The following is a 15,936-nucleotide window of genomic DNA, read 5'->3' as shown; positions in this document are numbered from 1 at the left end:
GAGAGGAAAAAGACATGGAAGTGAATGACGCATCACCAGCAGATATAGCTCATCCAATCGACATGATTTTCTTTCGTTTTTGAAACAAAAATAGGTACTTTGATGAACCTTAACATGTCTTCAATGCGTATTCTTATTTTACACACAATACACAGTCACTTTAACCTTCTATGAAAATGTTTGCAATAGTACACAGGTTTACATTGACATGAGGATGAAAAAAATAATTATTTAAAGGGACAGTTCACCCAAAAATGAAATATCTTCTTTTGTGTTCAACAGAACAAATAATTATATAATATTTGTTTCTACTACGGTAGTCAAGGGTGCCTCAGAAATCTCAGTTGCTAACTTTCTTCCAAATATCTTTCTTTGTGTTCGACCAAACAAAGAAATTTATACAGGTTTGGAACAACTTGAGGGTGAGTAATTCATGACAGAATTTTCATTCCTGGGTGAACTATACCTTTAAATGAAGTCTGTTTATTTTTGGGTAAACAATTTTTTTAATGTGTACTAGTTTTGAATGTGTCTATAAAATATCTGGCCTCTACGCACACAAACCGTTGCATAAACTCACACTAAAGTAATTACCGAATATTAATCAAACCACATGTTCCCGGGGGATAAGGTTTGAAAAAAAGCATTCCTCACCAGCACACCAGAGAGAAGTGCAAAAACAACATGATTATGAAAAACAGCACAGTGCAATACAACATTGTGTGTGTGTGTGTGTGTGTGTGTGTGTGTGTACCTGTGTGTGAACAGTTGCTGTAGAATCCGGTTGTCTAGCGGGAGCAGTAACAGAGTGGGTGGAGGCCACAGCATTGGACAGTGGAGTAGCAGACAGTCGAGAGGAGATAGAGTTCTAACAGAGATATGAGTCACTTTCAAGTTCTTTCCTAACACATCACATCTCTTCCACTACGGATACCATAATTATAACAAGCTCCATTAAATGGCACAATAACAGGTTTGGGTCTGTTTTTAGTATTGGGTGTTTTAATAATATGCACTCTGAATGTCATCCTCTGAGATTTACAAATAATCCTGTTACTGTTTTTATGACATGTATTACACTCCAATTCAAAAACACCAAGGACGAACAAAACATCTTGCATGCAATAGTTACAGCAAAGTCTAGTAGAAATATTAATATGCAAGCACCCTTCCATTAAAGCTGAATTGTCTTTTTTATTATAGTATGCAGAAATATAAATACCATCGTCTGAAGTTAAAACAGTGTGTCTTTAAAAACATTCCTCTTTTTCTCTGAGCATCCTAACCAGCATAACACAACAACGCTGGCTCAATCTGATTGACCCACCAATTGCAGATGAAGCATGTTCGTGATCCCTCATTATTAATATTCCAATTCATTCTAACTGGTGCAGAAAAGACACACTTTAAGGACACGTACTGTAATATACAGTAAAGTCTGCCACAGACTTCATCTTCTATAAACTTTACCTGAAAGTGGGCCCATGCGCATTGATGTGCATGTGTGTCTGGCTTGTGGAAAATCAGCAACGTTCTACAAAACACATTATTAGCATATTAGTCTACAGCATAATACGAACAAAGCATGTGCAACATTTTGACAAAAAAGATGAGAAATGATCAGCATAATTTAGCTTGGGATGTTGCTGGAGATGATTGATCCTCACTGGAAGCATTTGGTGAAGTTGTGAAGGTCCACCCAGGTTTCCTGCAGCAGGGGTTTGTCTGATGAATCCTGGGACTGAAGCGGTGCAGAATTTGATTCCTTGGCTGTCTGCACCTTCTCTTTATCTTTTTCCTCTTTCTCAGGATTTGAAGTCGACTCCGCTTTCTCTGCATCTTGGGAATTTTAAAAACATTACACAGTCTGTTACAAACTAATTAAAGGGATAGGTCTTCCAAAAGTACAACTTCTGTCATCATTTATTCACCCTGACATCATTCGCAATCTCTATATGACTCTTTCTTCTGTGGAACACAAAAGAAGATATTGGCGAAATGTCTCAGTGGTTTTGTGTCCATACAATGGAAGTCAATGGAGGCCAATGTTGTTTAGCTATCAATGTTCTTCAAAATATCCTCTTTTGTGTCCTGCAGAAGAAAGTAGGTCACACAAGTTTAAAATAACATGTAGGTAAGATGAAAGAATTTTCATTTTTGAGTGAACTATCACTTTAAGCAGTGAAATGATGCATGTGACTGACAGCCATTTTTAATGACAAAAATTCAAAGGCCATATTAAACACAATATTGCTGTATTAGAGCTCTGAAGTGGTCTCACATTTCTCCAAAGAGGAATGAGATTCTCTTAAATTACTTCCCATGTGATTAACTCAGTAGTGCCAATCAGTAAAGCTCATTAAGCTAATCGGTGGCACCATAATAACATTTCATTTATTAATACTGCATTGATGTCTTAATTCATTACGCCAATTTTTGGCATCAATGTCTGAAATGTGATATACTGAAGCTTTAATTGATAACCCTCAGTGTGCCGAGCTGACGTACTGCATTCCACCGTGAGAAAAGAGATGCCATAGCAAAGGCATTCAATTTACTTATCCACAGGTGTTACTAAGCAACACACTGGGCTCTCTGGGAAAACACATAATTGGCCTGTTGTGATGAGGGGCGAGTGCAAGATCATGATCACAGACATAGAGGTTCGCCGCGTCTGTGTTTGCGCTCATGAAATATCATGAGATAAATGAGAACTGTGAAGATACACAATTCAACCAGCTATCATATCATTACAGCAGCCATTAGCCTCATTGCTCTGATGGCTAAACAATGACTGGAGAGAGATAAGTGTGGCGAATTATCTGTCTTTACAAATGCATTCTTTTCGCTTCATTTTCATTTGTACTTCGCATTGTTACGGAAGCACTTAGCTGATGAAAATAGATTCCCCTCTTGGCGAATAACAGCTTACTTTATCTGAATAAAAAGATTTCACTTTAAAGGAGTACTTCACCCCAAAACTAAGATTCTGTCATCATTTACTCACCCTCTTGACATTTTAAACCTGTATGACTTTCTTTCTTCTGAAAAGAAGATATTCTGAAGAATGTTAGTAACCAAAAACCATTGGCCCCCATTGACTTCTATTGTATGGACACAAAGCCAAAGTCAATGGGGACCGACGGTTTTCTGTTACCAACAGTTTTCTAAATATCTCCTTTTGTGTTCTGCAGAAGAAAAAAAGTAATACAGTTTTGAAATGACAAGACGGTGAGTAAATGATGACTGAATTGTCATTATTGGCCCAACTATCCCTTTAAGTGCTTTTCAGACAGCTCTCAATTTCAAATTTGCATCAAAATTAGATTAACGGACTTTCAAGATAACATCAAATGACCATTGTGCATACAATTATTTATATATATATAATACAGTTCATATATAAATGTCAGTCTTTGAGTGACCGGACAGGCTGTGCAGTGATACCCATCTTACAGTTGGCGATGTTGGCGTCCTTTTTCTTGTCCTCTGCTGTTACCTAGTTAAACACAGGAGGGATAAAAAAGTGCAAAGGGTTAGCTGGGGGTGACATGGAAGAGGAAGGCAATGGATGTCCATATTCATCCAGTTAGTGTGCACTGAGCCCACTTGGCTTCCAGAGCTAGTCAGAAATCCTCTAATCCGACATCTGGACAGAAAGGGTTTTTTCTTCAACTAACTAGTCACAGGATGTCAAGCGTCGAAAACATTAAGAGTCTTTGGATGAGGTTTGATTAGCATGTCTGTCTTTACCCGCTACTTGAGACACCTCTGTGTAAAACTATTTCACTGTTCTTTTTGTAATGCACGGTTAGACTTGAAGTAACCCATTGTGGTGCCATGGAAACAATCCAACTTAAGTCTTCGAAACTTCTCAAAATGGACTTTTTCCGTAATTGAACCCAACCTCGTGTCACTTAGAAAGCCTTTTAAAGCCTGAGGAGTCGTCCGACTGTGCAGTTTAAATGTGGAGGACAATTAAGGGCTCTCTAACGAACAACAGTGCCAGTGATTCAGAGATAGTCCGTGACTTACCGCCGATCTGAGGTGAGAAGAACAGGAAGACAGGAATGGAGGACAGAAGAAAGGAGGCCTAACCATTTCATGTGACCTCACCGCATATGGCATGGCCCTACAGGGGATGTAACCATTTATTGGTGATGTGATGGCACAAATTCCCTTCGTCACCAGTCTACTTATCGCCAGGATGCACATCTGTGCACGTGCTCTACGGAAAGCGACCTGTATCTGAGCTGAACTTCCTGTGAGACAACCGCCCTCAATGACAGGCTAATTGTGCTGCTTTTTATATCGTTACGAGGACGTGACCCGTCCTTTTATGTAACGCTTCACCGTTCTGTCTCTCGTTCTTCATAATGTGGGATCTGCCAGAGGCGCTCTCATGATTAGGGAGACAGGCAGAGTGACATTGGAGCTGGAGAGAGAGAGAGAGGTGTTAGACGAAGTCATAGCCTGTCGCTGCCTTTCGGCCACCAGCCGCACTGTATCCAGAGCGCAGAACATTGTGCCACAGCACACATGAGAATACATGCACATGTAAACAGCACATCAGTGTTTTTTCTGACCGCATCTGTTCAAAGAGGGTCTTATGACACAGATGCTTAAAGGGATAGTTCACCCAAAAATGTTAATTCTGTCATCACTTACTCACCCTCTTGTCATTTCAAATCAGTATGACTTTTTTTCTTCCGCAGAACACAAAAGAAGATATTATGAAGAAAGTTGGTAACTGGCCCCCATTCACTTGCATTGGTTTTGTGTCCATACAATAGAAGTGAATGGTGGTCAACTTTCCTCAAAATGTCTTCTTTTGTGTTCTGCAGAAGAAAGAAAGTCTTAAAGGTTTGAAATGACAAGAGGGTGAGTAAATGATGAAAGAATTTTCATCACTTTAAGTGTTGCTTTATCACACTGTGATTTTCTGGAAGATTCTGACCAAAACTATTTTGATTGTCCCTATGCTCTATATGTTATGAGGAGATATTGAACTAGAACTTTTGGGAAAATTGTTAAATCACAGTGCACAATTACAGTCAGATCCTTCTTGCGTACCTCATTATTTTCAGCGGCATCCAAAGTATTGGGACTGTTCTGGGTGATGTCATTCTGAGGATGGTCCTCTTCGCTATCATCCATTTCAGAGAAGGAGGTCAGATTTGAGCTGTAGCCACGCCTCTTTACAGCACCCTGCTCCCTAATAAACACACACAAATATTCAATAAAGGCATAGTTTCCATAACACCTTTTATGATCCATCCCCCCTAAAACAGGAAAACAAAACCACTCCCTAAACCACTCCGACACGCTCAGACTACCTAGAATGGGTAATATTGGCTTGTGATCAGAGACAGCACAATGAGAAACTCAATGCCTTGTCTGACTCCCCCACACAGCCAGTTACTAGCACCCACTGTGCTAATGTACTCCCTCCTGCAGCTACAGATAAAATTCCTGGAAGTAAAACAACGCCCATATTCTAACACTCTACACAAGCGAAAAAAGGGTGCTGGGTAGCAGGCATGCCATTGGCTCGGTTGTGATATGGCATGATATGACAAATAACTTTTCCATTACCCTCAGGTTTCCCATTAATGGTACTAGGAAAAAATATATATAGCGTAGTACAAAGCTTACATGTCATGGGTGGCCATAGTCATGAGTCTGAAGTTGATAAAGGGGCTGCACACCTCTATGAACTGCTCTGGCTTCTGAACAGGAGGTTCTGAAGAGCACAGACATCCATTTGAGCCATTCATTCATTACAATATTTTCTTTAAAAAACAAAATATGCATGTACTACCTTTGGGTTCATCCGTAATGTTGGTCTGCTTGCGGGGGCGAATGAGCTTCCAATTAGGAACAGCGGGTGGTTTAGGTGGGGCCACCAGGGGACAGCCTCGAGTACTAGCAAGCAGTACTGGGTGACTGTAGAGCTGAGAAAGGCCGTACTGCCTCAGACTCTCAGATGAATCGGCCTGAATAACAAACCACCCAACACGATCATAGATTAGAGACTTAATAATGGATTAAACAGTCAGTACTAATCCAAACAGAGCTACATAATACCCAAGTGTGTTTTCACATTAATGAGCTTTAGGTAAATTTGTTTGGTGAAGGCGTAATATCAACAAGCTGAGTGGATATGAGTTTAAAGCTGCAGCGCACGTGTGACCCCATTTTTTCTGTTGCCAATTTAACAAGATGTAGGAAAGGCAGACTATTACAGCTATTTGATATTTAAAATGATAGTTCATCTAAAAATGAAAATTCTGTCCTCTCCCTCTTGTCAAACCTGTATGACTTTCTTTCTTCCGCAGAACACAAAAGAAGATATTTTGAAGAAAGTTGGTAACCGAAACAATGGCGGTACTCATTGACTTGCGTTGGTTTTGTGTCCCTACAATAGAAGTGAATGGGTACCGCTGTTGTTCGGTTGCAACTTTCTTTAGTTTTCTTTTGTGTTCTGCGGTAGAAAAAAAGTCATATAGGTTTGACATGACAAGAGGGTGAGTAAATGATGACCGAATTTTAATTCCTGGGTGAACAATTTTTTTTATACAACAACACTTGTGTCATAATGTTTTAATGACATATTGTGTTTTATTACACTGAAAATCATGAAAAGTACCATCTTGGTAAGCACTGAGGTCCTTTTCTCCGAAAGATGCAGGGGTTGGTAACTAGCACACACAACCATTTGAGGGCCAATGGCTAAAACAGAAAGACAGAAAAACATAATTTGAGAAAAAGACTAATATAAAAGAGAGATTTTTATTATTTTATCTACGTTGTCAACTTTCCATCTCTTTAAGATAATGAAATGAAGCGAGTGCAGCTGTCTTAGAAGAAAGAAAAAGACGAAAAGAGTGGATAGATCAAGGCCTGAGTTTCAAAGACAAAGGCGCTTACAGCGGAGAGGGCACCATAATCTGTCAAGCCTTATTTTCTTAATTCAAGCAGCACACAAACTCCCACTGTCGAGAAAGAAATGAGACACGCTGCGTTTGATCTTAATTTCCTCCGGCCATCTCTGATCTGTTATCAGGCCATCAGTGCCTCGACTGTTACAAGCTCAGTGCCAAAAGGAGAAGAAAGGGTGAGGAATAAAGAGACAGAAAAGGTCCATGAACAACATGAAAGAAAATGGCCTTCTTTACCTGGAATTAAAGTGATAGTTCGCCCAAAAATAAAAACATTTAGTCATCATTTACTCACCCTCTTGTCATTTCAAACCTGTATGAATTTCTCTCTTCCGCAGAACACAAAATGAGATATTTTGAAGAATGTTGTTAAATGGCACCCATTCACTCTCATTGGTTTCGTTTCCATACAATAGAAGTGAATGGACTTTGAAGCTTTCCTGTAGCTCAGTGGTTAGAGCATGGCGCTAGCAACCGCCAAGGCCATGGGTTCGATCCCAGGGATTGCACATACGTATATACAAATGTGTAGTATCATGCAATTTAAGTCGCTTAGGATAAAAGCGTCTGCAAATGCGTAAATGTAAATGAATGGGTGCCGGCGCTGTTCGGTTACCAACTTCCTTCAAAATATCTTCTTTTGTGTTTTGCGGAAGAAAGAAAGTCATACCAGTTTGAAATGACAAGGGGGTGGGTAAATGATGACAGAACTTTCATTTTTCACTTGGAATTTTTGTGATCACAATGGGGTAGAACGCACCCAATTATGTGATCATTGATTCGCTATTAGAGTCCTTAACTGGTAAAATTGTACAAAAGTAGGCAAACGCAATTGATTCTGTACCTCCTTTATATGTCAAATGATGGAAAGCATTTTGCATTATCCACAAATGTTTTCAAATGATGCTGATGTAGATATAAATGCAAACCAGCTGATGTTGGGTAAAGTGGACCAATGTGACTACTTGCTCCTCTTATTCAAAATAACACTGAATTGTAAAGGCTTGAGTACTATAAATAGAATGATCAGCGATTGCACGTTTCAATAAGATACCGCTTTAGGCACTAAAGATCTAGGCCATGGTGCTGTAGTGATATATGTCAAAGCATGTTATAATTTCCAACCCATTAATTAGCATCAAGTACCCAGAGGGAGTGAGAGGAAGACAGAAGAGATGGATTCATTATATGAATTAAAGGAGCCTATGGATAAGAGCAAATGAAGGAGGTTTACGAAAGAGAAACACAGAGAGAATGTGTTTGTACGGGGCAAAACGTTGTATTATCGGAATGTAATCTGAACCATTTGCTTGCAGAAGCCAATTATCCAAAACAGTTTAACTGAACAGCAAAGCATTACATTTAATAGACTCATCAAATCATCGGTCTCCATAGAACTGTCAAAAATCCCTGTTTACATGTACACTGACAATTACTCCTCTTTATCACAACACCACTGTGATATTTCAAAGCAGGCCGGTGTAAAACTGACGCATATTGTGTGTGCGCGTAAGTGTGCTTCTGTGCTCTTTGCTCTCCTTGCATATTTCAGGCATAAACGGCATTGTGACAGAATTGACAGAGCTCGCCCGAAGCTGTGCCAGATTATTCAATTCACTTCACACTACCTGTGGGAGAGACAAAAACACACACACATGAGCACTGCTGCTCTACTCTGGCACTGAAGTTCTTTAGTGTAAACACAAACGCACACATACACCACAATCACCATAAGAGGACTGAAAAATGGTTGTTTTATTTATTAATGCTCATGATACACATCTGGTAGTGAAGACTGTGGAAATGACTCCATAATACATGAACCCTGCAGAGGGTGGATTGAGACGGGTGAGGTGCTGCCTAAGGATGCCAGACTGGTACACACAGCATGCGTGACTTTACCCATAATACCCTGCTAAACAAAGCATCACAAGGGCACTGTGTGCTCAATGCCATACTGTATCAGCCAGGAACCATTCATGTGTTTGCAGAAAGCATACACAACATTGTTGTATAGCGATCAAATATTCATATCTCAACTGCATTTTTGGAGTAAATAATGTATGGAGGAGACAGGGAAAAGCACCACATACTGTACAAAAATATGCAAGGCTCAAAAATAACTGTTCATATTTGACGTGTACAATCCTTTTTTTTGTGTAGATTATTTATAAATTATACTTATTTTTCTGTCATTACAAAACAATGCTACCGTAGGCATACATGCAATGGCATTAGTAATAAAACAAAAAAACATCCAAACACATAAATGGAGGGGGGGAAGGATTACGAATTTACTTTCAGTTTAAAAGATAGATATATAAGGTATAAATTCTGTCATTGTACTTTACCCATACGACCTAAACGTAAATGTAAGGCTTTAGGGAGCAGTAAACCTTACAACTGCCGTGTTTCTTTGGATGGATTAACCACAATACAAATCTTCAGTCTTTACTTTACCTTTAAAGGGATAGTTCACCCAAAAATGAAAATTCTGTCATCATTTACTCACCTTCGAGTTGTTCCAAATCTGTAAAAATGTCTTTGTTCTGATGAACACAGAGAAAGATATTTGGAAGAATGCTTGTAACCAAACAGATCTCGACACCCATTGACTACCAGAGTAGGAAAAAATACAATGGTAGTCAAAAGTGGCCCCGAACTGTTTGCTGTCCTACAGTCTTCAAAATGTCTTCTTTTGTGTTCAACAGAACAAAAAAATGATAAAGTAATTTTTCCTACTACGGGAGTCAATGGGTGTCGAGATCTGTTTGGTTATAAGCATTATTCCAAATATCTTTCTCTGTGTTCATCAGAAAAAAAACATTTATACACATTTGGAACAACTCGAAGGTGAGTAAAAGATGACTGAATTTTCATTTTTGGGTGAACTATCCCTTTAAGATGCTTATCTTTTTCATTAGGCTCTATCTCAACTTGCAAAGACTGTGAACAAAGGGTCTCATAGGGTACAAGGCTATAATAAAAGCCTGAAACAATTTACACTTGCAGACTTAAATTACTTTGATTCCTAAACTTCTCAGACCACTTTAAATTGCCATTAGAATACTGTCACAAAAAGAGTCATGTTCACTGCAGGTATCTGTTCATATCGATTCTCTCATTTACTCGCTCTGTGAGTGTCTTTTAATCAGATGTATCACATTCTGCTAATGGATAATCAACTGCAGTGTGTGTGTGTGTACCTCTACTCTTAGGTTCTGTGGGAGATTCACTCTTGATCTCGTTTCCATCAGAATCCTTTGAAGTCGTGAGGTCAGCAGTCGTGGTCTTCTCCTCTGATCCGTCTTCCTCCAGCTGGAATTTTGCAATAGTTTCCTTCAAAAACTCCCAGATTTTTTCAGTATACCAGTACCTGCAGCAAGGAGTAATGGATAACATCATGAGTACATCATCTGTACTCATCCAGAGTGAGTAAAAGAACTCACAAAATCACTCTGGACCCCTCACACCCCGCACACTTTCTCTTTGAACTTCTGCCATCTGGTCGGTGCTACAGAGCACTGAGCACCAAAACAGCCAGACATAGGAAAAGTTTCTTCTCTCAGGCCATCTACCTCATGAACAGTTAAATCTTCTTCTGTGCAATACACAACTATATACTCATATTTATTATATATATGTTGTTGATATAATATTCAGCTATCCACATTCTCCTGCATAACTTGTATATAGCAGTATAATTTGTATATAACACATCTGTACATCCAATATACTGCCTATTGTCCTTTCTGTCAAATGTGTATTGTCTCTAACACATTTATTTTTTACGTTTTGTTACCTGTGCCTTGTTACTTTTTTAACATGTATGTGCACTGGAAGCTTCTGTCACTAAGACAAATTCCTTGTGCATCCAAGCACACTTGGCAATAAAGCTCTTTCTGATTCTGATAAAGGCATCGAGCAATATCTTGATCTACATCACTTAACTGGGAATTTATCGAATAATCTCAACTGATTAAAGTCAATTAAAACCTGAAATAACAAAGACCTTGAATCAATTTAATGGCCAGCAGTAGGATCAATGGATGAAACTAATAAGAGCGAACAAACATTTCCTGCACTTTACACCAATCAATAAACAGCAATTAGACGTAAGCCAAGGAATGCTCTATTTAGAAATGCATTTAAAACAAATTACGCAAACAACAAAGACACTAATTTCTTTTTTTTCTTGTATGAAAAACGAATCTTCACCCTTCCTCATAACTGTAAAAACTATATATGATGTTCTGGCAAGACCTTCCTTCAGCGTAAGCTGCAGAAGTGCGATATGACTCTCAAACCCTACAGGGCTACAACATGAAATAAATCACCTCAGGAGATCCAACAATCCCAAAAAAGTGATCAGGTTCTCTTTTACAGTTAGCTCTCACATCATTCTGCACTGTAAAAGTTATGCCAAAGTTGTACGCTTATCTTACAAAGTTTTAATTTCAAAAATATAAGCACACGCTCACTGAATGTGTTTACTGCTGAGGTCTCTGAGGAGGCATCCAAACATGAAAACTCATCCGAGCGTGAACTACAAGGCATCACTGCATGTTTCCCAAAACAGAGCAGATGGGAGGGTAATGCTGAGGGAGTGTCAACTACAAGCTACAAACAACAACAAACTACAGAGTTTGTAGACTCGAACGCTACAGAAGAGTTACATTCCTGCAGTAATTTAATATAGCCGGATGAGCAGAAAAGTCCCACAGAACAACAGCACACTGTCTTAAAAGGCTTTCTGAAATGAGGGATGAGTTAGTTAGCACATACCACAGAAATAAACAAACTCATATTTTTGGGGGCCACTGTGTACACATACAATACATATCATTCTTATAAATGCTCAAAACTTGTATGTGCATTGTATAGACATGAAGAATCCAGTTTTGTGAGAGTCTCACTTCAAAGGAATGATCTCTGGGATCCAGCCAGTAAGAGAGTGAATGACTGTAAACTCTCCCAACTCCCTCCCGGAGCTCAAGACCGGAACACTGCGGAGAGAACATAAATATCACAGTCAGGGGTGTGACAACCATGTTAACTTTCCGGAAAGCAGTTATTATATTATGAAAGTTTTAGCAACCGCACTAAAAAGGACTAAATTGGGCTAAAATGAATATTACAGTGGTAAGCAATAATCATTTGGCTTATCTATCTTAAGTGTACAGTATTAGGTGAATGATACGTCACCTAATTAATATTCATAAATCAAGCAGATTACGTTTATATCGGTTCCCTCATCGTTACGCGTATGTGTGTGTGCGTGTGTGTGCAACCTCTTGCTCTCCATCTCATGAAGAAACCAGATGGCTGATGCTGTAATTGTGCCTCACGAGATGTTGAATTCAACCAGTCCGGCAGCTATTAATTAACTGCACAATTTTACTGTTCATCTTCACACAAAGTGCGATTCGATCATTATCACCCCCAAAAATACCACACGCAAGCACATGCACTCTTCAAACAGCGGCTTCAGGTGAATCACTTATGTGATTACTTCATCAATAACCTTTTGCAAAAATAAATTAAAGGGGTCATATGACACGGCTAAAACGAATATTATTGTTTGTTTTAGATGTAATGCAATGTGTATACACGATTTAAGGTTAAAAAACGCTGTATTTTCCACATACCGTGCATGTTTGTATCTCCTCTTTGCCCGACTCTCTGAACCGCGCAGATTTTTTACAAAGCTCATCGCTCTGAAAAGCGAGGTGTGCTATGATTGGCCAGTTAACCAGTGCGTAGTGATTGGTTGAATACTGAAAGCGTGTGAAGGAAATGTAATGCCTCTTACCATATTTGGAACATCAGGTCCCAAAGCAATTGTACTGACAGGTGCGCCCACCTTACTTGCGTATACATTTGGGCTTAGTAAAATCATACCACGAACTGACGTAGATTTGTGGGGGTGTGGTAACACGAGGCGTTTTTGGCAGGTCTGGGTGAGCATTCGCTTTTAAATAAGCAATAAAGATTAAATAATCTTTTGTTCCGACACTTTCACTTTTGCAATTTTACGTGTCTAATACATGTATGGGCAAATTATAACACACCAAAGACACTTAAAAACACGTATTCCCGCCATATGACCCCTTTAATAGAACGTATGTGTTCAAAAACCCTTTTCTCTCAGGACACTTAACTATATTCGTTTTTTAGCTGCGTCCCAAATCAGAGGCTGCGTTCTCTGAAGGCTCCACTCCAAGACAGAATGTGTCACAGCGGTGCAACTAAGGCCATCCTATTCCGAAGGATCCTTCAAATGAAGCCGTGAAATGTGTTCTTTCACTATAGGCTGCGACATACTACATACACCGCGGGTCCCCTTATATGGAATTCGCCATGTTGTTTCTACACTAGCCCTGAACAAACTGCTCTACAGAGCGCGTTTTGTAAATGCATTTTCTCCTTTGGTGAAGAAATGAAAACGTGACGACATCTTAGTCCTGTGAGAGTCACCGTAGTGCTTAGGGAAGAGTGGAGTAAGCCATCGGTTGTAATTCGCAATTCCACTAGATGCCGCTAAATGTCATACACTGGACCTTTAAGAAAAGTATTCTGCAGAAAAATGGTCCATGTCAATGTTTTGCTATTCTATATGTTTTGCATGACGATTTTATTGCTGTATATGTTGCATTTCATATACAACTGTACATGTCTTAGGTTTGTCTATTTGATACTTATTTGGCACTACATTTTGTCTATGCTGTGTCCCGATGGCTGCTGTAACTAGGTGGGAATGACCACCTAGCAGTGGGCGGAAACAGCTGATGATGCAAACGGGAAATCCTCCATAGGCTACATCATCTCATTTCAGTTTGACTTTCATTGACTTCTTAGTCCATGTCCTTCGAAGACCAAGTCCTTGCTTTCAAAGTTCAAGTCCTTGTCCAAGTTTTTAGCATCCAAATTCGGACGCAGCTCATATGTGATTAACAGACAGAGACAGACTTCTCATTTCCTATGCTAAATGAAACACTGACTGTGTTACAAAGTGCTCAAGCACACAGACAAGCAAATTTTTCTCCCACAACATGACATTGTGGTCAGAAAATACTCACTCAGTGCTGGCCAACTTTAGTATGCCTTTAGCCAAGACCATCGGCCACAGCTCTGATTGGTTCACAGTAGCAGGAAGTAGAAGGTTGTTGTCCTTGTCAAATGGTAACATGTCATCCACAACAATCTTCCTCCACCATCCCTGAAAAAGTAAAAAAAATAGAGCCGTCAAACTATTAATCGCGAATGAAAGAATCCAGAATGTTTACATAATATACAGCATGTCTGTGTACTGTGGATATTAATTTAGCATTTATAAAAACATACACATACATGCACTGCATATATTTAAGAAAAGTATAAAATATAAAAATGAATAAACATTTATATATTTATAAATAATTTAAAAAGATGTAAATATTTTCTAAATACTGTCTATACATGTATGTGTATGTTTATAAATACAAATTAAATACGCATAGTACCCAGACAAATATTATGTAAACACAAACGTTTATTCTGGATGCCATTAATCGTGATTAATCGTTTGACAGCCCTAGAAATTACATTTGTTAATGAGATTGTATTCTAATATTTGTTCAACACAGAATTGATCTGAGCTGCTGTGTATCACTGTAATAGAAAGTATTGTTTTAAATGGTTTTATAAATACAAAATCAGAACTCATCAGGAGCCTTAAACGTCCACGGTTCATGGATGTGTATTTTGTACACAGTAAAATGAGCAGAGTAAACATTGCAGTGCTAAACATCATTAAATCTAATAGAGCTGTATTAAACCCAGTGAGCTGAGCAGATCAGTGGGCAGCAAAATAACTTTTACAGCTCTGCTAAACTCTACTAAATCTAATGTGTGCAAAAATATGGGGCTACAGAGCTAGCGGTTGTGTTTCTAGTCCTAAATCTAGAAGAGAATTGGTATTTTCGAGCATTATTACATTTCTTACAGAATTTAAAAGAGTGGTTTCAAATGGCCAATATTTCATTTTGTTTTATTTTATATATATATTTCTTTTTAGAAAAAAAAACTGACATAATGCTAACAACAGACCTTTATTTACTCACCAATCCAAAATTGCTATTATTAAAACCTTGCAGGAAATTCCTCAGGCAACCCAAAGCAAATTAGCCTTCCTGAAGTTCCTGGTTGGCCTACAAATCGACATCATGACTGAACTGCACTATTGAGACACGCTTGCTTTTCAAACAATAGACAAGCACTGGGCTTTATCTAAAATACTCTCAGGCTCATGAGAGTGTGCTTGTGTATTATTCTTCAGGATCACATGTCAAACAAATCACTGTTACCAGCGCGCAGTTCAGCGTTCACTCATTTAATACTGTTACAGTAAATAATTGGTTTTCTGTTTCTGGTGCCCAGAGGATAGCGCAGTCCGACAGTCAAGGCTCCAGTGCCTTGCTCAGCTCCCTGATAAGCGTTGTGTTATCACTTAATCACTGCCTAAAGGACACTGTGTCCCTTTAACAGGAGAATGTGAACGTACAGTTTCATACAATAGATGTTGAGGGGTCTTGCAATCATTCCTCACTGCCTTCTGTGTACATTTTAAAGCCATAGCCAAATTATTTGGGGCATAACTCAATACAATATTAGTGAGTATTCATACTCAACCTAAACTTACCATCCAGTAGAGTTTAATGACATACTTCCCATAGGCATTATAGAGGGGCATATGACCCTTAACTGCTTTACACAGGGAGTAGATGTGTTCCCAGGGTCTCCAAGGGTTGGCAGCTGTTTCCGTGGAGACGGGCTTGTTGTCACCTGTATTACAGACTTTCCACAGAATGTAGATCTCACTAATGATCCATCGCATGAGCTGAGAAATCACCATACAGAGGAAAAGAATGACAACCTAGTGTTATTTAATGCCAACTAAGCTAATCACTCTTTCTTCCATCCAGTAATACAGAGCATCTGAAATGATTTATGGACT

At 38.9% G+C, this 15,936-nt stretch overlaps 1 protein-coding gene across 1 annotated transcript in view; it reads right to left on the bottom strand.

Moving 5' to 3' along the window:
• adgb (androglobin) overlaps window positions 1-15,936 on the bottom strand; it is a 35,974-nt gene that overhangs the window by 17,625 nt on the left and 2,413 nt on the right. Inside the window, exons 5-16 of the mRNA XM_057353926.1 lie at window positions 15,622-15,819; window positions 14,021-14,160; window positions 11,858-11,947; window positions 10,148-10,317; window positions 6,650-6,732; window positions 5,822-5,996; window positions 5,656-5,743; window positions 5,074-5,215; window positions 3,457-3,499; window positions 1,668-1,839; window positions 1,471-1,534; window positions 755-868 (exon numbers count right to left, since the gene is read on the bottom strand). Coding sequence (XP_057209909.1) covers window positions 755-868; window positions 1,471-1,534; window positions 1,668-1,839; window positions 3,457-3,499; window positions 5,074-5,215; window positions 5,656-5,743; window positions 5,822-5,996; window positions 6,650-6,732; window positions 10,148-10,317; window positions 11,858-11,947; window positions 14,021-14,160; window positions 15,622-15,819 — 1,479 coding nt within the window. The remainder of the gene's footprint in view (window positions 1-754; window positions 869-1,470; window positions 1,535-1,667; window positions 1,840-3,456; window positions 3,500-5,073; window positions 5,216-5,655; window positions 5,744-5,821; window positions 5,997-6,649; window positions 6,733-10,147; window positions 10,318-11,857; window positions 11,948-14,020; window positions 14,161-15,621; window positions 15,820-15,936) is intronic.

This window comes from Triplophysa rosa, linkage group LG15 (genome assembly GCF_024868665.1).
Source record: "Triplophysa rosa linkage group LG15, Trosa_1v2, whole genome shotgun sequence".
NCBI classification, from domain to species: Eukaryota; Metazoa; Chordata; class Actinopteri; order Cypriniformes; family Nemacheilidae; genus Triplophysa; species Triplophysa rosa.
This window is presented reverse-complemented; position numbering and strand designations above follow the sequence as displayed.